The 17180-nt window shown below is 47.7% G+C and overlaps 1 protein-coding gene across 2 annotated transcripts; it reads right to left on the bottom strand.

Moving 5' to 3' along the window:
* On the bottom strand, positions 1-15207 carry PLAUR (plasminogen activator, urokinase receptor). Of its 2 annotated transcripts, XM_038767506.1 has the most exons (7): positions 15061-15207; positions 10615-10722; positions 10338-10487; positions 5412-5558; positions 4119-4253; positions 3854-4000; positions 1-284 (listed from the first exon to the last, which is right to left on the bottom strand). In XM_038767506.1, the coding sequence occupies exons 1-7, from the start codon at positions 15119-15121 to the stop codon at positions 55-57; spliced, it is 978 nt and encodes a 325-aa protein (XP_038623434.1). In that variant the 5' UTR covers positions 15122-15207; the 3' UTR covers positions 1-54. The 2 variants fall into 2 exon arrangements, with proteins under 2 accessions (XP_038623434.1, XP_038623435.1); XM_038767507.1 differs by lacking the exon at positions 15061-15207 and having other exon boundaries at positions 10338-10480; positions 10615-10690.
* Between the last annotated feature and the right edge of the window lie 1973 nt (positions 15208-17180).

Here is a 17180-nt window from a genome sequence, read left to right as displayed (position 1 = left end):
AGGAGCAGCTCTGGGTGGCGGGGGCCGGGGTGGGGGAAGTTAGGTGGGATGGGGCTAAGGAGAGGGGGCCAGGGCCAATGGCACCAGAAGGGCGAGGAAGGAGGAGAGGGCGAGGTGGGGTTGGGACGTGGTCCTGGAGCGGGGGGTGGCCTGATGTTTGCAGAGGCTGTCGGAGCAACAGTGAACTTCCACCTGATCCAGCCCGCCATACACCGACAGGTAAGGGCTCTTGCACCAGGCCGCAGTCGCACAGCCCATCACCACAGCCTCAGGACCCCAGATCTCTGCAGGGGGTGGGAGAAGGGAGAAAAGGGGGGGACACCAGACACTCAGCTAGGCCGCGGAGACCCCCACCCATCACCAGGCCCTGAATGGAGGCAGCGGGGTTTCCTATTTTTAATGACCTTTGTCCCAAGCACTACAATAACAATAATATGAAGTGCTTACTATATCGCAAGCACTGAAATAATAAAAAGATAATAATAATAAAGTATGGTATTTGTTAAGCGCTTACTATATCTCAAGCACTGTAATAAGAAGAAGAAGAAAAATAATAATTATGGTATTTGTTAAGTGCTTACTATGTCTGAAGCGCTGTGATAATAATGAGGAAGAAGAAGAAGAATTATGGTATTTGTTAAGCGCTTACTATGTCTCAAGCGCTGTAATAATAATAAGGAGAAGAAAAATAATAATTATGGTATTTGTTAAGCGCTTACTATATCTCAAGCACTGTAATAATAAGAAGAGGAAGAAAAATAATAATTATGGTATTTGTTAAGCGCTTACTATATCTCAAGCACTGTAATAATAAGAAGAAAAATAATCATTAGGGTATTTGTTAAGCGCTTACTTTGTCTTAAGCACGGTAGTAATAATGAGGAAGAAAAATAATAATTATGGTATTTGTTAAGCGCTTACTATGTCTCAAGCACTGTAATAATAATGAGGAAGAAAAATAATAATTATGGTATTCGTTAAGCGCTTACTATATCTCAAGCACTGTAATAATAATAAGAGGAAGAAAAATAATAATTATGGTATTTGTTAAGCGCTTACTCTTTCTCAAGCACTGTAATAATAATGAGGAAGAAAAATAATAATTATGGTATTTGTTAAGCGCTTACTATATCTCAAGCACTGTAATAATAACAAGAAGAAGAAAAATAATAATTATGGCATTTGTTAAGTGCTTACTATGTCAAGCACTGTAATAATAATGAGGAAGAAAAATAATTATTATGGTATTTGTTAAGCGCTTACTATGTCTCTAGCACTGTAATAATAATAAGAAAAATAATAATTATGGCATTTGTTAAGTGCTTACTATATCTCAAGCACTGTAATAATAATAAGAAGAAAAATAATAATTATGGTATTCGTTAAGTGCTTACTATGTCTCAAGCACTGTAATAATAATGAGGAAGAAAAATAATAATTATGGTATTTGTTAAGCGCTTACTATGTCTCAAGCACTGTAATAATAATAAGGAGAAGAAAAATAATAATTATGGTATATGTTAAGCACTTACTATATCTCAAGCACTGTAATAATAATAAGAAGAAAAATAATAATTATGGTATTTAAGTACTTTGTCTCAAGCACTGTAATAATAATAATAACAATTAGAAGAAGAAGAATTGTGGTATTTGTTAAGTGCTTCCTATGTCCCAAGCACTGTAATAATAATAATTGTAGTATTTGTTAAGCACTTACTATGTGCCAGGCACTGTACTAAGCACTGGGGTGGATTACTCCCCCAAGACCTTAGTACAGTGCTTTGCACATAGGAAGTGCTCAATAAATACCACTGAATAAATGATCGAACCTCCATTCTACAAATGCACGCCCCAAGGACGGGGACTGTTTTACCTCCTCCTATCATCCCCTCTCCCAGCCCCACAGCACTTATGTCTACATCTGGGATTTATTTGATTCTATTAATGTCTGTCTCGCCCTCTAGATTGTAAGCTCGTTGTGGGCAGGGAATGTGTCTGTTATATTGTTATATTTTGCTCTCACAAGCACTTAGTGCAGTGCTCTGCAGACAGTAAGGGCTCAATAAATAGGACTGACTGACTGGCTGACTCCCCGCCCCGCCATGGGCTGAATCTCGGGCCCACAGAGCAGCTGGTTTCTGGTTTACTGTATATATATATATACACACACACACACACACACACACACACACACACACACACACACACACACACACACACACATGTATGTATGTATGTATGTATGTGTATATATATATATATATGTATGTATGTATATGTATATATGGTTACCTGTATATATGTATATATGTTTGTACATATTTGTTACTCTATTTATTTATTTATTTATTTTACTTGTACATATCTATTCTATTTATTTTATTTTGTTAGTATGTTTGGTTTTGTTCTCTGTCTCCCCCTTTTAGACTGTGAGCCCACTGTTGGGTAGGGACTGTCCCTATATGTTGCCAACTTGTACTTCCCAAGCGCTTAGTACAGTGCTCTGCACACAGTAATTGCTCAATAAATACGATTGATGAGGATGATGATGGTTTCCCCTGATGACTCATGACCACTGCTCCTCGAACACCCACTGCCCCCTCAGTGCTCCTTCTTCCATGTAAAAGCAAGAGGGAGGAGGAAGGCAAATGAGGGAAGATAAAGGAGGAAGAAAAAGAGAGGGAGGAGGGATGGGGGATTGACGTAGGGAATGGGAGATGGAGGAGGGAAAATGGGAAGAAGGGGAATAAAGGAGGAGAAGGAAGGGGCATAAAGGAAAAGGGGGAGGAGAGGAAAGAGGAATAAAGGGAGAGGATGGGGGAGGAGAGGGAAACAGCATGGCCTAGTGGAAAGAGCCCAGACCTGGGAGTCGGAAGAACTGGGTTCTAATCCCAGTTTCTCTACTTGCCTGCTGTGAGACCTTGGCACACTTCACTTCTGTGTGCCTCAATTCCTTCATCTGCAAAATGGGGATTCAATAGTAGTTCTTCCTCCTACTTTGACTGCGAGCCCCGTGGGGGACTTGATTATCTTGTATCTACTCCAGTGCTTAGTTCAGTGCTTGACATGCGGTAAGCATTTAACGATTGCCATTATTATGATCATTATTATTATTATGAATAAAAGAGGAGGAGAAAGGCTAATAAAAGAGGAGACTGGAGGAGAGGAGAGGAAGGAGCGGGCAGGGGAATAAAGAAGAAGGGAGAAGGGGATAAAAAGGAGGGAGGAGAAGGAGAAAGGAAGGGGGGAAGGGGGATAAAATGGGAAGAGAGAGTAGAGGGGAGGAAGGAGGGAAGGGGAAAGGGGAATAAAGGAAAAAGGGGTAGGGGAATAGGAGATGAGGAGGGAGGAGGGGAAGGGGTAAAAGAGGAGGAGATGAAGGGGGAAGGGGAGTAAAGAAGGAAGGGGAAGGGGATAAAAGAGGAGGAGGGAGGAGATGGGAGGGAGGAAAGCAGAGAGGAAGGGGAGTAAAGGAGAAGGGGGAAGGGGATAAAAGAGGAGGAGATGAGAGGGAGGGGAGAAGGGGAGTAAAGGAGGAAGGGGAAGGGGATAAAAGAGGAGGAGGGAGGAGATGGGAGGGAGGAAGGCAGAGAAGAAGGGGAGTAAAGGAGAAGAGGGAAGAGGGATACAAGAACAGGAGGGAGGGCAAGAGAGGAGGTGGAGGAGAGAAAAGGGAAGGAGAGGGGAGGAGAGGAAAAGAGAGGGGAGGAGAGGAAAAGAGAGGGGAGAAAAGGGAAGGAGAGGAGAGGTCAGGAGAGGGGAGAAGAGGAGAGAAGAGGAGAAAAGAGGGAAGGAGAGGGAGAAGAGGGGAGAAGGGTAGAGAAGAGGGAAGGAGAGGGGAGGAGGTTCTGACCGTGCATCCCAGTGGCCTCCAAGCAGTGGTCCATGGGCCCCTGGCAAGAGATGATGGCCTCTTCCTGGTGGGAGCAGCCGTGGGTTCTGTTGCCCCAGCAGCTGCGGCACTTCACCCCGTTCTTGGGCAGCAGGGAGTGGTGGATGACTGTGGGAGGGGCAGGGGACGGCTCTGAATCAGCTCCCCCCCGTCCCCACCCCTCCAGCCTGCCCCCCGGGGTCCTCTCAGCACCCCCCCCCCCCCACCACCAGGACTCTGGGCATACCTGGCCCGCCATTGCAGAGGCTGGTATTACAGCAGCGCAGCAGGTTGAAGGTGTGGTTGTTGTGGAAGCCCAGAGGGCCAGTGCAGTCGGACAGCTGCCCGCAGCCGCGGATGTGCCTCTCGTCTGGGGTGCTCTCTACATAGACATGGAGCCCCTTGCTTTTCCCGGCCTAGCTGGCCTTGGAAGCCCTCCATCCCCTGGCTCCCTCACCTACCCCAACCCAGGCCACACTCCTCGCTCCTCCGATGCCAACCTTCTCCCCGTATCTCCAGCTCGTTTATCCGGCCGCCAACCCCTCGCCCAGGCCTGGAACGCCCTCCCTCTTCATAGAATAATAATTATTATGGTATTTGTTAAGCGTTTACTAGGTGCCAAGCACGGTTCTAAGTACTGGAGTAGAAGCAGCGTGACTCAGTGGAAATAATAATGATAATGGTGGCATTTATTAAGCGCTTACTATGTGCAGAGCACTGTTCTAAGCGCTGGGGAGGTTACAAGGTGATCAGGTTGTCCCACAGGCGGATCACAGTCTTCATCCCCATTTTCCAGATGAGGGAACTGAGGCCCAGAGAAGTGAAGTGACTTGTCCAAAGTCACCCAGCTGACAAGTGGCGGAGCCGGGATTTGAACCCATGACCTCTGACTCCAAAAGAGCACGGGCTTGGGAGTCAGGGGTCAGGGGTTCAAATCCCGGCCCCGCCGCTTGTCAGCTGGGTGACTTTGGGCAAGTCACTTAACTTCTCTGTGCCTCAGTTACCTCATCTGTAAAATGTGGATTATGACTGTGAGCCCCACGTGGGACAACCTGATCACCTTGTATCTACCCCAGCGCTTAGAACAGTGCTTGGCACATAGTAAGCGCTTAACAAATGCCATTATCGTTATGATTATTATATCCGACTGACAATGACTCTCGCCCCTTTGAAAGCCTTACTGAAGGCCCGTCTCCTCCAAGAGGCCTTCCCCGACTAAGCCCCCCTTTCCTCTTCTCCCACTCCCTTCTGCATCGCCCTGACTCGCTTCCTTTATTCATCCCCCCTCCCGGCCCCACACCCCTTATGTCCATCTCTGTCATTTCTTGATTTCTATTAACGTCCGTTTCCCCCTTTAGGCTATCAGCTCGTTGTGGGTGGACACGTGTCTGTTGTTGTTCTGTCCCGCGTGCTCAGTACAGTGCTCTGCACACAGTAAGCGCTCAATAAATGCGATCGAATGACTGAATGATGGATTGGACAGGATGAGGTGAGGGCTTTTGGATGCTCTGGGAAAAGGGGCCTGGCCGGAGGGGCTCACCGTCCGGGACGCTGTAGGAGGTGAGATCCACGCACTGGTCCTGGGGTGAGCAGTGTATGGTGCGGTGCATGTTTCGCTCACAGGAGAGGTCAGAAGAGCCACAGGTGACACACACCAGCCCACCTCGGGCAGGCCCGGACCCCAAACCTGCAGGGAAAACAAGATGAGCCCAGGGCCTGGCGCCGGGGACCAAAGGCTCAGTAGACGGGGAAGAATAGGATATTTGGTAAAACATTGCACAACTGAAGCAGCATGACAGGCAGCGTGACTCAGTGGAAAGAGCACGGGCTTTGGAGTCCAAGGTCATGGTTTGTATCCTGACTCCGCCACATGTCTGCTGTGTGACCTTGGGCAAGTCACTTAACTTCTGTGAGCCTCAGTTCCCTCATCTGTAAAATGGGGATGATGACTGTGAGCCCCACGTGGGACAACCTGATCACCTTGTATCCCCCCCAGCGCTTAGAACAGTGCTTTGCACATAGTAAGCGCTTAACAAATGCCATTATTATTATTATTATTATTATTATTATTATTATTATTATTATGCAGTGGCTAGAGCATGGGCCTGGGAATCAGAAGGTCATGGGTTCTAATCCCATGACCTTGGAGTAGCAGCGTGGCTCAGTGGAAAGAGCACAGGCTTTGGAGTCAGAGATCATGGGTTCGAATCCCGGCTCTGCCAATTGTCAGCTGTGTGACTATGGGCAAGTCACTTAACTTCTCTGGGCCTCAGTGACCTCATCTGTAAAATGGGGATGAAGACTGTGAGCCCCACCTGGGACAACCTGATCATCTTGTCACCTCCCCAGAGCTTAGAACAGTGCTTTGCACATAGTAAGCGCTTAATAAATGCCATCATTATTATTAATCCCGGCTCTGCCTCCTGTCTGCTGTGTGATCTTGGGCAAGTCACTTGACTTCTCTGTGCCGCGGTTGCCTCATCTGTAAAATGGAGAGTAATGGGACTCATCGGCATGTTTGAAAGCTGTGGGGAAGAAGCCATTGGCGAGCGAAAGGTTGAAGATGGATGTTAGGGAGGAAAGAAAGGAGGGGTCGAGAGTTTTGATAAGGTGCTAAAATGAGGATTAAGACTGTGAGCCCTATGTGGGACAGGGACTGTGTCCAACCCGATTTGCTTGTATCCACCCGCACACTTAGTACAGCGGCTGGCACATAGTAAGCACTTAAATACCACAATTATTATTGTTATTATTATGATCTATGTGACAAACGCTGGGTAGATCCCACTTCACCGGGTCGGACCCAGTCCCTGTCACATACAGGGATCACTGTTTTTTGGTTTTTTGAACAGTGTTTGTTAAGCACTTTCAACGTGCCAGACACTGTACTAAGCATTGAGTAGATCCCAGTTTAGCAGGTAGGACCCAGTACCTATTCCACATGGGGTTTGCAGCTTTTAAAAAAAATGATAATTGTAGTGTTTGTTAAATGCTTACTAAGTGCCAGGCACTGTGCTAAGCGCTGGGGTGGATACAAGTAAATCGGGTGGGACACAGTCCTTGTCCCACATAGGGTTCACAGCCTTAATCCCCATTTTAGCACCTTATCAAAACTCTCGACCTCTCCTTTCTTTCCTCCCTAACAGCCATCTTCAACCTTTCGCACTCCAATAGCTTCTTCCCCACAGCTTTCAAACATGCCCACGAGTCCCCTATTCTAAAAAAAACCCCTCCTTTTACCCCACAGCTCCCTCCAGTCTTCATCCCATCTCCCTCCCACCATTCCTCTCCAAACTCCTTGAGCGAGCTGTCTAATCCCACTGACTCCAATTCCTCTTCTCCAATTCTCTCCTGGACCCTCTCCAATCTGGCTTCCTTCTCCTTTGTTCCAGAGAAACCAACCTCTCCAAGGTCTCTTTCTTGCCAAATCCAACGGCTTCTACTCCAACCTAATCCTCCTCGACCTCTCAGCTGCCTTTGACATTCCCTTCTCCTGGAAATGTTATCGAGCACACAGTAAACGCTCAATAAATAGATTGAATTAATTAACTTTACAGATGAGGTAATTGAAGCATAGAGAAGTGAAGTGACTTGCCCAAGCTCACACAGCAGACAAATGCTGTATTTGTTAAGCACTTACTATGGGCTAGACAATGTACTAAGTGCTAGGTACTTAGACTGTGAACCCACTGTTGGGTAGGGACTGTCTCTATATGTTGCCAACTTGTACTTCCCAAGCGCTTAGTACAGTGCTCTGCACACAGTAAGCACTCAATAAATACGATTGATGATAATGAGGTACAAGCCAGTTCCTCAGGTCAGATTCAGTCCCTGTCCCAAACAGGGTTCACAATAGTAATCCCCATTTTACATCCCTTATTTATTTATTTATATTAATGTCTGTCTCCCCAGCGTGGCTCAGTGAAAAGAGCCTGGGCTTTGGAGTCAGAAGTCAAGGGTTCAAATCCCGGCTCCACCAACTGTCAGCTGTGTGACTTTGGGCAAGTCACTTAACTTCTCTGTGCCTCAGTTCCCTCATCTGTAAAATGGGGACGAAGACTGTGAGCCCCATGGGGGACAACCTGATCACCTTGTAAACTCCCCAGTACTTAGAACAGTGCTTTGCACATAGTAAGTGCTTAATAGATGCCATTATTATTATTATTGTTATTATTATTATTATCTAGACTGTAAGTTTGTTGTGGGCAGGGAATGTAGACACCAACTCTGTAATATCGTCCTCTCTCAAGCACTTAGTACTGAGCTCTACAAACAGTAAGTGCTTAATAACTACCACTGATTGATTGACTGATGTAACTGAAGCCCAGAGAAGTGAAGTGACTTGCCCAAGATCACACAGCAGACAAGTGACGGAGCTAAAATTAGAATCCAGGGCATTCTGAGTCCCAGGCCTGTGCTCTAGACAAAAGGCCATGCTGCTTCTCTAAGTGGTCTAGGTGGGAGGGAGCACAGGGATTGGATCCCCATGTACAGATCACTCAAACAATCAATCTCATTTTTACTGAGTGCTTGCTGTGTGCAAAGCACTGCGCTAAGTGTTTGAGAGAGTAATCAATCGATTGTATCTATTGAGTGCTTGCTATGTGCAGAGCACTGTACTAAATGCTTGGGAGAGTGCAATATAATATTATACCAAACACATTCCCTGCCCGCAACGAACTTACAGTCTAGAGGGAAAGACAGACATTAATATGCGTAAATGAATTACGGATGTGGTCATATGTGCTGTTGGGCTGAGGGTGGGGAGTGAATAAAGGGAGCAAATCAAGGAGACACCAGAAGGGAGAGGGAGAAAAGGAAAGAAAAGGAAATGAGGGCTTAGGAAAAGCCTCTTGGAGGAGCTGTGCTTTCAATAAGCCTTTGAAGGTGGGGAGGGCGATGGTCTGTTTGACATGAAGAGGAAGGGCGTGCCAGGCCAGAAATAGGAAGTGGGCAAGAGGTCGGAGGTGTTGGCAAGATCAAGGTACAATAAGTAGGCTGGCAATAGAGGAGTGAAGTGCCCAGGCTGGGTCGAGGTAGGAGAGTGGTGAGATGAGGAAAGAGGGAGCAAGATAATTGAGTGCTTTAACATCAATGGTGAGGAGTTTCTGTTTGATAAGGAGGTGGAGGGGAAACCACTGGAGGTTCTTGAAGAGTGGAGAATCATGGCCTGAACGTTTCCTGTAGAAAAATGAACCTGGCAGCAGAGTGAAGTATGGACTGGAGCAGGGAGAGAGGGGGGGGCAGGAAGGTCAGCAAGGAGGCTGATACAGTAATCAAGGCGGGTTAGGGTAAGGGCTTGGATTAACGTGGTAGCAGTTTGGATGAAGAGGAAAGAGCAGATTTTAGTGGAATTGGAGTGACAGGACTTAGTAATAAATTGAATGTGTGGAAAGAAGAAGAAGAGGAAAAAGAAGAAGAAGGAGAAGGAGGAGAAGGAGGAGGAAAAGGAGAAGAAGGAGAAGGGGAAGGAGAAGAAAAGAAGAAGAAGAAGGAGAAGAAGGAGAAGAAGGAGAAGAAGAAAAAAAACAAGAAGAAGAAGAAGAAGAAGAAGAAGAAGAAGAAGAAGAAGAAGAAGAAGAAGAAGAAGAAGAAGAAGAAGAAAAAGAAAAAGAAGAAGAAAAAGAAAGGATAATGCCAAGGTTATGGGCTTGTAATGTAAAGTAATAAATAAATTTTAGGGAGATAATAATAATAATAATAATGGCATTTATTAAGCACTTACTATGTGCAAAGCACTGTTCTAAGCGCTGGGGAGGTTACAAGGTGATCAGGTTGTCCCACGGGGAGCTCACAGTCTTAATCCCAATTTTACATATGAGGTAACTAAAGCACAAAGAAGTTAAGTGACTTGCCCAAAGTCACACAGCTGACAATTGGAAGAACTAGGATTTGAACCCATGATTTCTGACTCCAAAGCCCATGCTCTTTCCACTGAGCCACGCCTGAGAGTTCCAATTGTCTCAATAAAGTAACAAAGTAATGAAGTAGGTAGCCAGGAAGCCAGAGTATAACACAATAGAGTTGGTAGACTGTTTCCCCGCCCATTAAGAATTTACAGTCTAGATGGCGAGGCAGACATGAATAATAATAAATAATTCGTAGGTATGTACGAATAGGTACTATGGGGCTGTTCTGGAGAAACAAATCTATCTATATATGTAGATATGAAAATATATCCATAGAGCTTCCATGAATCAGAAATGACTCAACAGCAGTTAATAATAATAATAAAAAAACCGTGGGGCTGAGGGTGGGGAAAATACCAATTGCCTAAAGGTCACAGATCCAAGTGCAGATGAGGAAACCGAGGCCCAGAGAAGCAAAGTGACTCTCCCGAGGCCACCCAGGAGGCGAGTGGCAGAGCCGGGATTAGAATGGGTGTCCTCCAGGTCTAAACCCTGTCCATGGGAACACAGGCAAGGGAGGGGGCCAGTCGGGGGGGACAGGGAGGGGTCGGACTCACGGTGTCGGCGTCCGTTGCAGAGGTCGGTGGTGCAGTGGTTCTCCACGAGAGTGATGCGCGCCTGGCCCGTCAGGTAGGACAAGGAGGAGTTGGGCTTCCCGGCCCAGGCACAGCTCTTCTCCTCCTTCTTTACCATCACGCTGCTGGACACTGACACCCTGCCCAGTCACTCCTTCCGTCCCCTCCGGCCAGTCCTTCCTCCGCCGCCCCGATGTCCCGGTCATTCCCACCGTCCACCCCGGCCAGTCCTCCTTCCACCATCCCCCGGGGTCCTCACCGTCCTCATCCCAGAGGCTGGTGGTCCGGCAGCTTTGTTGGGCCTCTGGACATTCCTCCACGTTGCAGCTCCCTTCTCCCTCACACTGGTAACACCGCAAGCCTGAGGCTGGGAGGAATGGGATGGGGACGGGGCCGGAGGGAGTCAGCCTCCATCCCACCCCATCCCTGGCATCTGTCCGCGGAGGGGAGGGGAGGCTTGAAGGCGGGTGGGAATTGGAGCTGGGATCCAACCCAAGGTAAGCTCCTTGAGGGCAGGGACCAAGTCCACTAACTCTAGTGTCCTCTCCCAAGTGCTCTGCACACAGTAGACTGTCAGCTACTTGTACGTATCTATTCTATTTATTTTATTTTGTTAATATGTTTGGTTTTGTTCTCTGTCTCCCCCTTCTAGACTGTGAGCCCACTGTTGGGTAGGGACCGTCTCTAGATGTTGCCAACTTGTACTTCCCAAGCGCTTAGTACAGTGCTCTACACACAGTAAGCGCTCAATAAATACGATTGATTGATTGATTGATTGAAGGCAGATATTGAGTCTACTACTTCCAGGGTCCTCTTCCAAGCTCTTAGCACAGTGCTCTGCCCACAGTAGATTGTTAGCTCCTTCATTCATTCATTCAATCATAGTGAGCCCGCTGTTGGGTAGGGACTGTCTCTATATGTTGCCAACTTGTACTTCCCAAGCGCTTAGTACAGTGCTCTGCACACAGTAAGTGCTCAATAAATGCGACTGAATGAAGGAATGAATGAATTTATTGAGCGCTTACGGTGTGCAGAGCACTGGACTAAGCGCTTAGTAAGTACAAGTTGGCAGCATATAGAGCCAGTCCCTACCTAACAACGGGCTCACAGTCTAGAACAGGAATCAAATCTACTAATTCTAGGGCACTTTCCCAAGCGTTTAGCACAGTGCCCTGTACACCGTAGAATGTAAGAGAAACGGTGTGGCTTAGTGGCAAGGTCAGGGGCTTGGGAGTCAGAGGACATGGGTTCTAATCCCGGCTCCACTACTTGTCTGCTGTGTGACCTTGGGCAAGCACTTCACTTCTCCGGGCTTCGGTTACCTCATCTGTAAAATGGGGATTAAAAGTGTGGGCCCAATATGGGACAACTGGATTATCTTGTATCTACCCCAGTGCTTAGAACAGTGCTTGGCACATAGTAAGCGTTTAACAAATACAATAATAATAATAATGTAAACTCTGTGAGGGCAGGGATTACATCTACTAATGCTACTGCACTTTACCAAGTGCTCATTCAGTGCTCTGCACATAGTAGGAGCTCAATAAATACAAGTGATGGATTAGAATCCAGGTACTTGGCCCCACCCAGCCCCCAGGCCCCTTCCTCCTCTCACCCATCCGCACCCCCGGCCCCAGGACCTATAACTCTGGTTCCCCATGACCTGAGATCTAGCCTTGGTCTCACCCTCAATCAATCAATTTCATGGTATTATTGAGTGCTTACTGTGCTGAATTGAATCCCCATTTTACAGATGAGGAAACTGTGGCACGGAGCAGGGAAGTGAGTCACCCCCTAGGCAAGTGGCAGAGCCAGGAGTAGAATAATAATAATAATAATAATAATGGCATTTATTAAGCACGTACTATGTGCAAAGCACTGTTCTAAGCGCTGGGGAGGTTACAAGGTGATCAGGTTGTCCCACGTGGGGCTCACAGTCTTAATCCCCATTTTACAGATGAGGTAACTGAGGCACAGAGAAGTTAAGTGACTTGCCCAAGTCACACAGCTGACAATTGGCGGAGCCGGGATTCGAACCCATGACCTCTGACTCCAAAGCCCGTGTTCTTTCCACTGAGCCACGCTGCTTGAAGCAGTGTGGTCTAATGGAAAGGGCGCAAGCCTCCGAGTCAGAGGACCTGGGTTCTCAGCCCAGCTCTGGCACTTGTCTGCTCTCCCAAGGCAAGTCACTTTCTCTCTGTGCCTTAGTTACCTCATCTGTAAATTGGGGATTTAAACCTCCTCTTCTAACTTAGACTGTGAGCCCCATGTGGGGCAGGGACTGTATCCAACATGATAAACTTGTATCTACCTCAGAGCTTAGAACAGGGCTTGACACCTAGTAAGCGCTTAACAAATGCCATAAAAAAAAAAACAATCGATCAGTCAATGGTATTTATTGAGCGCTCACCACGTTCAGACCACTGTACTATGTTCTTGGGACAGTACAGTCCAACAGAGTTGGTAGACATGTTTCCTGCCCTCAAGAAGCTTACAGTCTGGGGGGACAGACGTTTATTTAAATTACAAAATTACAAATATGTAGATCCCTCGACTTCCAGGCCTGGGTTCTCTCCACTGGGCCTTGCTGGTTTTCTTCCTTCCTTCCTTCATCCAATCGTATTTATTGAGTGTTTACTGTGTGCAGATCACTGTACTAAGCCCTTGGGAGAGTACAATACAACAAACAGACACATTCCCTGCCCACAACAAGCTTACAATCTAGAGTAAGTTGTCATCATCATCATCAACCGCATTTATTGAGCGCTTACTATGTGCAGAGCACTGTACTAAGCGCTTGGGAAGTACAAATTGGCAACATATAGAGACAGTCCCTACCCAACAGTGGGCTCACAGTCTAAAAGGGGGAGACAGAGAACAAAACCAAACATACTAACAAAATAAAATAAATAGAATAGAAATAGAATAGTTGTCCAGTCTGTCTGTCCATTCTGCCCCCCGTTATCACCCCTGTCCAGCCCCCAGGCAGGGTCCCTGCAGGAAGCTGGGTGTGGGGGGAGAACGGCCTTCTCCCCAGGCTCTGTTTCACATTCCAGTGACTCTCAGGCACCGCTGGCCACCTCAGCTACTCTCCCGCATATTTGCTGAAGTGCTCATATCCTAGCCTATAATTTACTCACCACTCTGTTCCTGGAACTTGAGATTTCTCTCTCTCTTTCTTTCTCTCCATTCCCTCTCTCCTTCTCTCCCCCATCCCTTTCTCTCCCTCTCTCTCCATCTCTCTCCCCTTTTCCCCTTTCTCTCCATCTCTCTCCCTCTCTCTCCCTGTCTCCCCCCTTTCTCTCTCCCTCCCTCCCTCTCTCTCTTTCTCTCTCTCCTCCTGACTCAGTTCCTCTTCCCCTTTCCCACTTCCTCAGTTCCCATCTGGGAACCCGGACTAAGGGGTGAGCGCCGATGGGCAGGGGGAGAGCATCTCTCGCTTTTAAAGGCAGAAGCCCCCACCCCCAAGGGCTCGGAGCCGTGATGGTAGTCATGGTATTCGTTCAGCTCTTACTATCATCATCATCAGTGTTATTTACTGAACACTTACTGTGCGCAGAGCACTGTACCATTCTGTTATTGTGTAGTCTCCCAAACACTTAGTACAGCACTGCACACAGTAAAGGCTTAATAAATACAATTAATAGATGGATTGACTGACTAAGCGCTTGGAGAGTACAATAAGATGGTTGGTAGACACGTTCCTTTCCCACAATCTAGAGGGGGACACAGACATTGATATAAATGTCTTTATACCTAGATGATTTTGGGTGAAGATGGGGTGAATACCAAATGCCCAGAGGTCACAGTTCCAAGTGTATAGATGACTCAGAAGAGACAGAGAACCGGGGAGCAGGAGGCTTAATCAGAGAAGGCATCTTGAAGAAGATGCGACTCTAATAAGGCTTTGAAAGTGGGGAGAGCAGTGGTCTGGCATATATGGACGGGGAGGGAGTTCCAGGCTAGGGGGAGGATGGGGGAAAGGGGTAGGTAGTGAGTTAGATGAAATCCCGGCTCCACTAATTGTCAGCTGTGTGACTTTGGGCAAGCCACTTCGCTTCTCTGTGCCTCAGTCACCTCATCTGTAAAATGGGGATTAAGACTGTGAGCCCCCCCGTGGGACAACCTGATCACCTTGTAACCTTCCCAGCGCTTAGAACACTGCCTGGCACATAGTAAGCGCTTAATAAATGCCATCAGTATTATTATTATTATCACAGTGAGCAACATGGCTTGCTGTGTGCCAAGCGCTGTACTAAGCACGGGGGTAGATACAAAATCAGCCGGTTGGACCCAGTCCCTGTCCCACACGGGGCTCCCAGTCCAAGCGGGAGGGAGAACAGGTATTTCATCCCATTTTACAGATGAGGAAACTGGGGCCCAGAGAAGTGAAATGATTTGCCCAAGGTCCCACAGCAGGCCAGTGGCAGAGCGGGGATTAGAACCCAAATCCTCTGGCTCCAAGGCTCAGTTTTTCCACTGGGTTCTCTGGGGTTAAGGAGAAAGGAGGTGGCAGAGAAGCCTTTTATATGCTGGAAGAGTTAGGGGCTGGAGAGGGAGGATGGGTGTGAAGTGTCCCCCATACTTTGGGCCAGCCTCCTGCTCCCCCTGACCCCATCCCCTCACTCCTCAGATTCTCAGACTTCCTCTGCCCTTGTCCCCCCCCAGCCCCGCTTCCCATTCACAGCTCCCGGCCTTCACATACCTGGGGACCGGAGTCCTGCTAGGAGCAGCAGCAGCAGCAGCGGAGGGCAGATGGTCAGCATCCTCTTGTCTGTCCGTCCGGCCTTCCTGCCTCCTCGTCTCTCTCTCCAGCCCCCGTACCCATGTTGGAGGCTTAAAAAGGCCCAGGCTCCACCCCAACCCTGGAAGGAAGCAGTCAACTATGGTTGTGTGTGCAGCCCTGCCCAGGGTGAGGCCGGCGGAGGGACAGACGGATGTGGAAGGAGTTATGAAAGAGAGGGAGGGGGGTGACAGGGAAGGGGGAATTTGGAGAAGCAGAGGGGCCTGGCCTGGCTTGGCTCCTCCCAACACCCCCCCAGTCCAGTCCCCATCACCACCCTCCTCACCCGGGTTCTCTCCACTGGGCCTTGCCGGTTTTCTTCCTTCCTTCCTTCATCCAATCGTATTTATTGAGCGGTTGAGAACATGAGGATGCAGGCAAAGTGACCGTCGAACTGATTCTCACCTACACTGTCCCCAGGCCCAGATATGACACCAGATCTTTATGTCGCAGGTTTTCATTTTCAGGCCCAGCCTCCCTCCTCCGAGGCCCCGTGACTGGGAAGAGAGTTGGGTTCCAATCCCGGCTGGGTGACCTTGGGCATTTCGCTTCTCTGGACCTCAGTCTTCTCCTCTGTAAAACGGGGATTTAATTCAACCAATCAATCAATCAATCAATCAATCAATCGTATTTATTGAGCGCTTACTGTGTGCAGAGCACTGGACTAAGCGCTTGGGAAGTACAAGTCGGCAACACATACAGTCCCTACCGAACAGCAGGCTCGCAGTCTAGAAGGGGGAGACAGAGAACAAAACCAAACATACTAACAAAATAAAATAAATAGAATAGATATGTACAAGTAAGGTAAATGAATAGAGTAATAAATATGTACAAACATATATACATATATACAGAATGAATTCATTCATTCTTTCATTCAGTCTTATTTATTGAGGGCTTACTGTGTGCAGAGCACTTACTAAGCGCTTGGGAAAGTAGAGTACACCAATAAACAATAAACAGACACATTCCCTGTCCACAACGAGCTTACAGTCTAGATAGAGGGAGCCGATTTTGATATAAATAAATACTTGTTCGCTCTTCACTCCACCGTGACCCCTCCTACCTCACCTCACTTGTCTCCTTCTACAGCCCAGCCCGCACACTTTGCTCCTCTAGTGCTAACCTTCCCACTCTGCCTCCATCCTCATCAATCGTATTTATTGAGCGCTTACTGTGTGCAGAGCACTGGACTAAGCGCTTGGGAAGTACAAATTGGCAACATATAGAGACAGTCCCTACCCAACAGTGGGCTCACAGTCTCAAAGGGGGAGACAAAACCAAACATACTAACAAAATAAAATAAATAGAATAGATATGTACAAGTAAAATAAATAAATAAATAGAGTAATAAATAGGTACAAACATATATACAGGTGCTGTGGGGAAGGGAAGGGGGTAAGATGGGGGGATGGAGAGGGGGACGAGGGGGAGAGGAAGGAAGGGGCTCAGTCTGGGAAGGCCTCCTGGAGGAGGTGAGCTCTCAGCAGGGCCTTGAAGGGGTGTCTGGCCACCGACCCCTATCCCACATCCCCTGCCCCTGTCCTGGAATGCCCTCCCTCCTCCACTCTGACAGAAATGTCTCTTCCCACCTTCAAAGCCTTATTGAAGGCTCATCTCCTCCCAGAGGCCTTCCCAGACTAAGCCCCACTTTTCCTTATCTCCCATTCCCTTCTGCGTCCCCCTGAAGTTGCTCCCTTTACTCTTCCCCCCTCCCAGTCCCTTAGCACTTATGTTCACATCGGTAATTTTATTAATTTGTGTTGTTGTCTGTCTCCCCTACTCTGGACTATAAGCCCGTCGTGGGCAGGAAATGTGACTGTTTATTGCTATATTGTAATAATAATAATGATGGTATTTGTTAAGCGCTTACTATGTGCAAAGCACTGCTCTAAGTGCTGGGGAGGTTACAAGGTGATCAGCTTGTCCCACGGGGGGCTCACAGTTTTCATCCCCATTTTACAGATGGGGTAACTGAGGCCCAGAGAAGTGAAGTGACTTGCCCAAAGTCACACAGCTGACAGCTGGCGGAGCCGGAATTT

The sequence above is a fragment of the Tachyglossus aculeatus genome, chromosome 26 (assembly GCF_015852505.1).
Source record: "Tachyglossus aculeatus isolate mTacAcu1 chromosome 26, mTacAcu1.pri, whole genome shotgun sequence".
NCBI classification, from domain to species: domain Eukaryota; kingdom Metazoa; phylum Chordata; class Mammalia; order Monotremata; family Tachyglossidae; genus Tachyglossus; species Tachyglossus aculeatus.
Note: the sequence above shows the minus strand (reverse complement) of the source record. Positions and strands in the feature narration are given on the sequence as shown.

Excerpts from the sequence above, each read along its gene's own strand:
- PLAUR (XM_038767506.1), bottom strand. The coding sequence starts at position 15,121 with ATGCTGACCATCTGCCCTCCGCTGCTGCTGCTGCTGCTCCTAGCAGGA. Across the intron at positions 4,001-4,118 it reads CCTCTGCAATGGCGGGCCAG|TCATCCACCACTCCCTGCTG; the intron begins GTATGCCCAGAG and ends CCCCTCCCACAG. Across the intron at positions 285-3,853 it reads GGAGGCCACTGGGATGCACG|AGATCTGGGGTCCTGAGGCT; the intron begins GTCAGAACCTCC and ends CACCCCCTGCAG.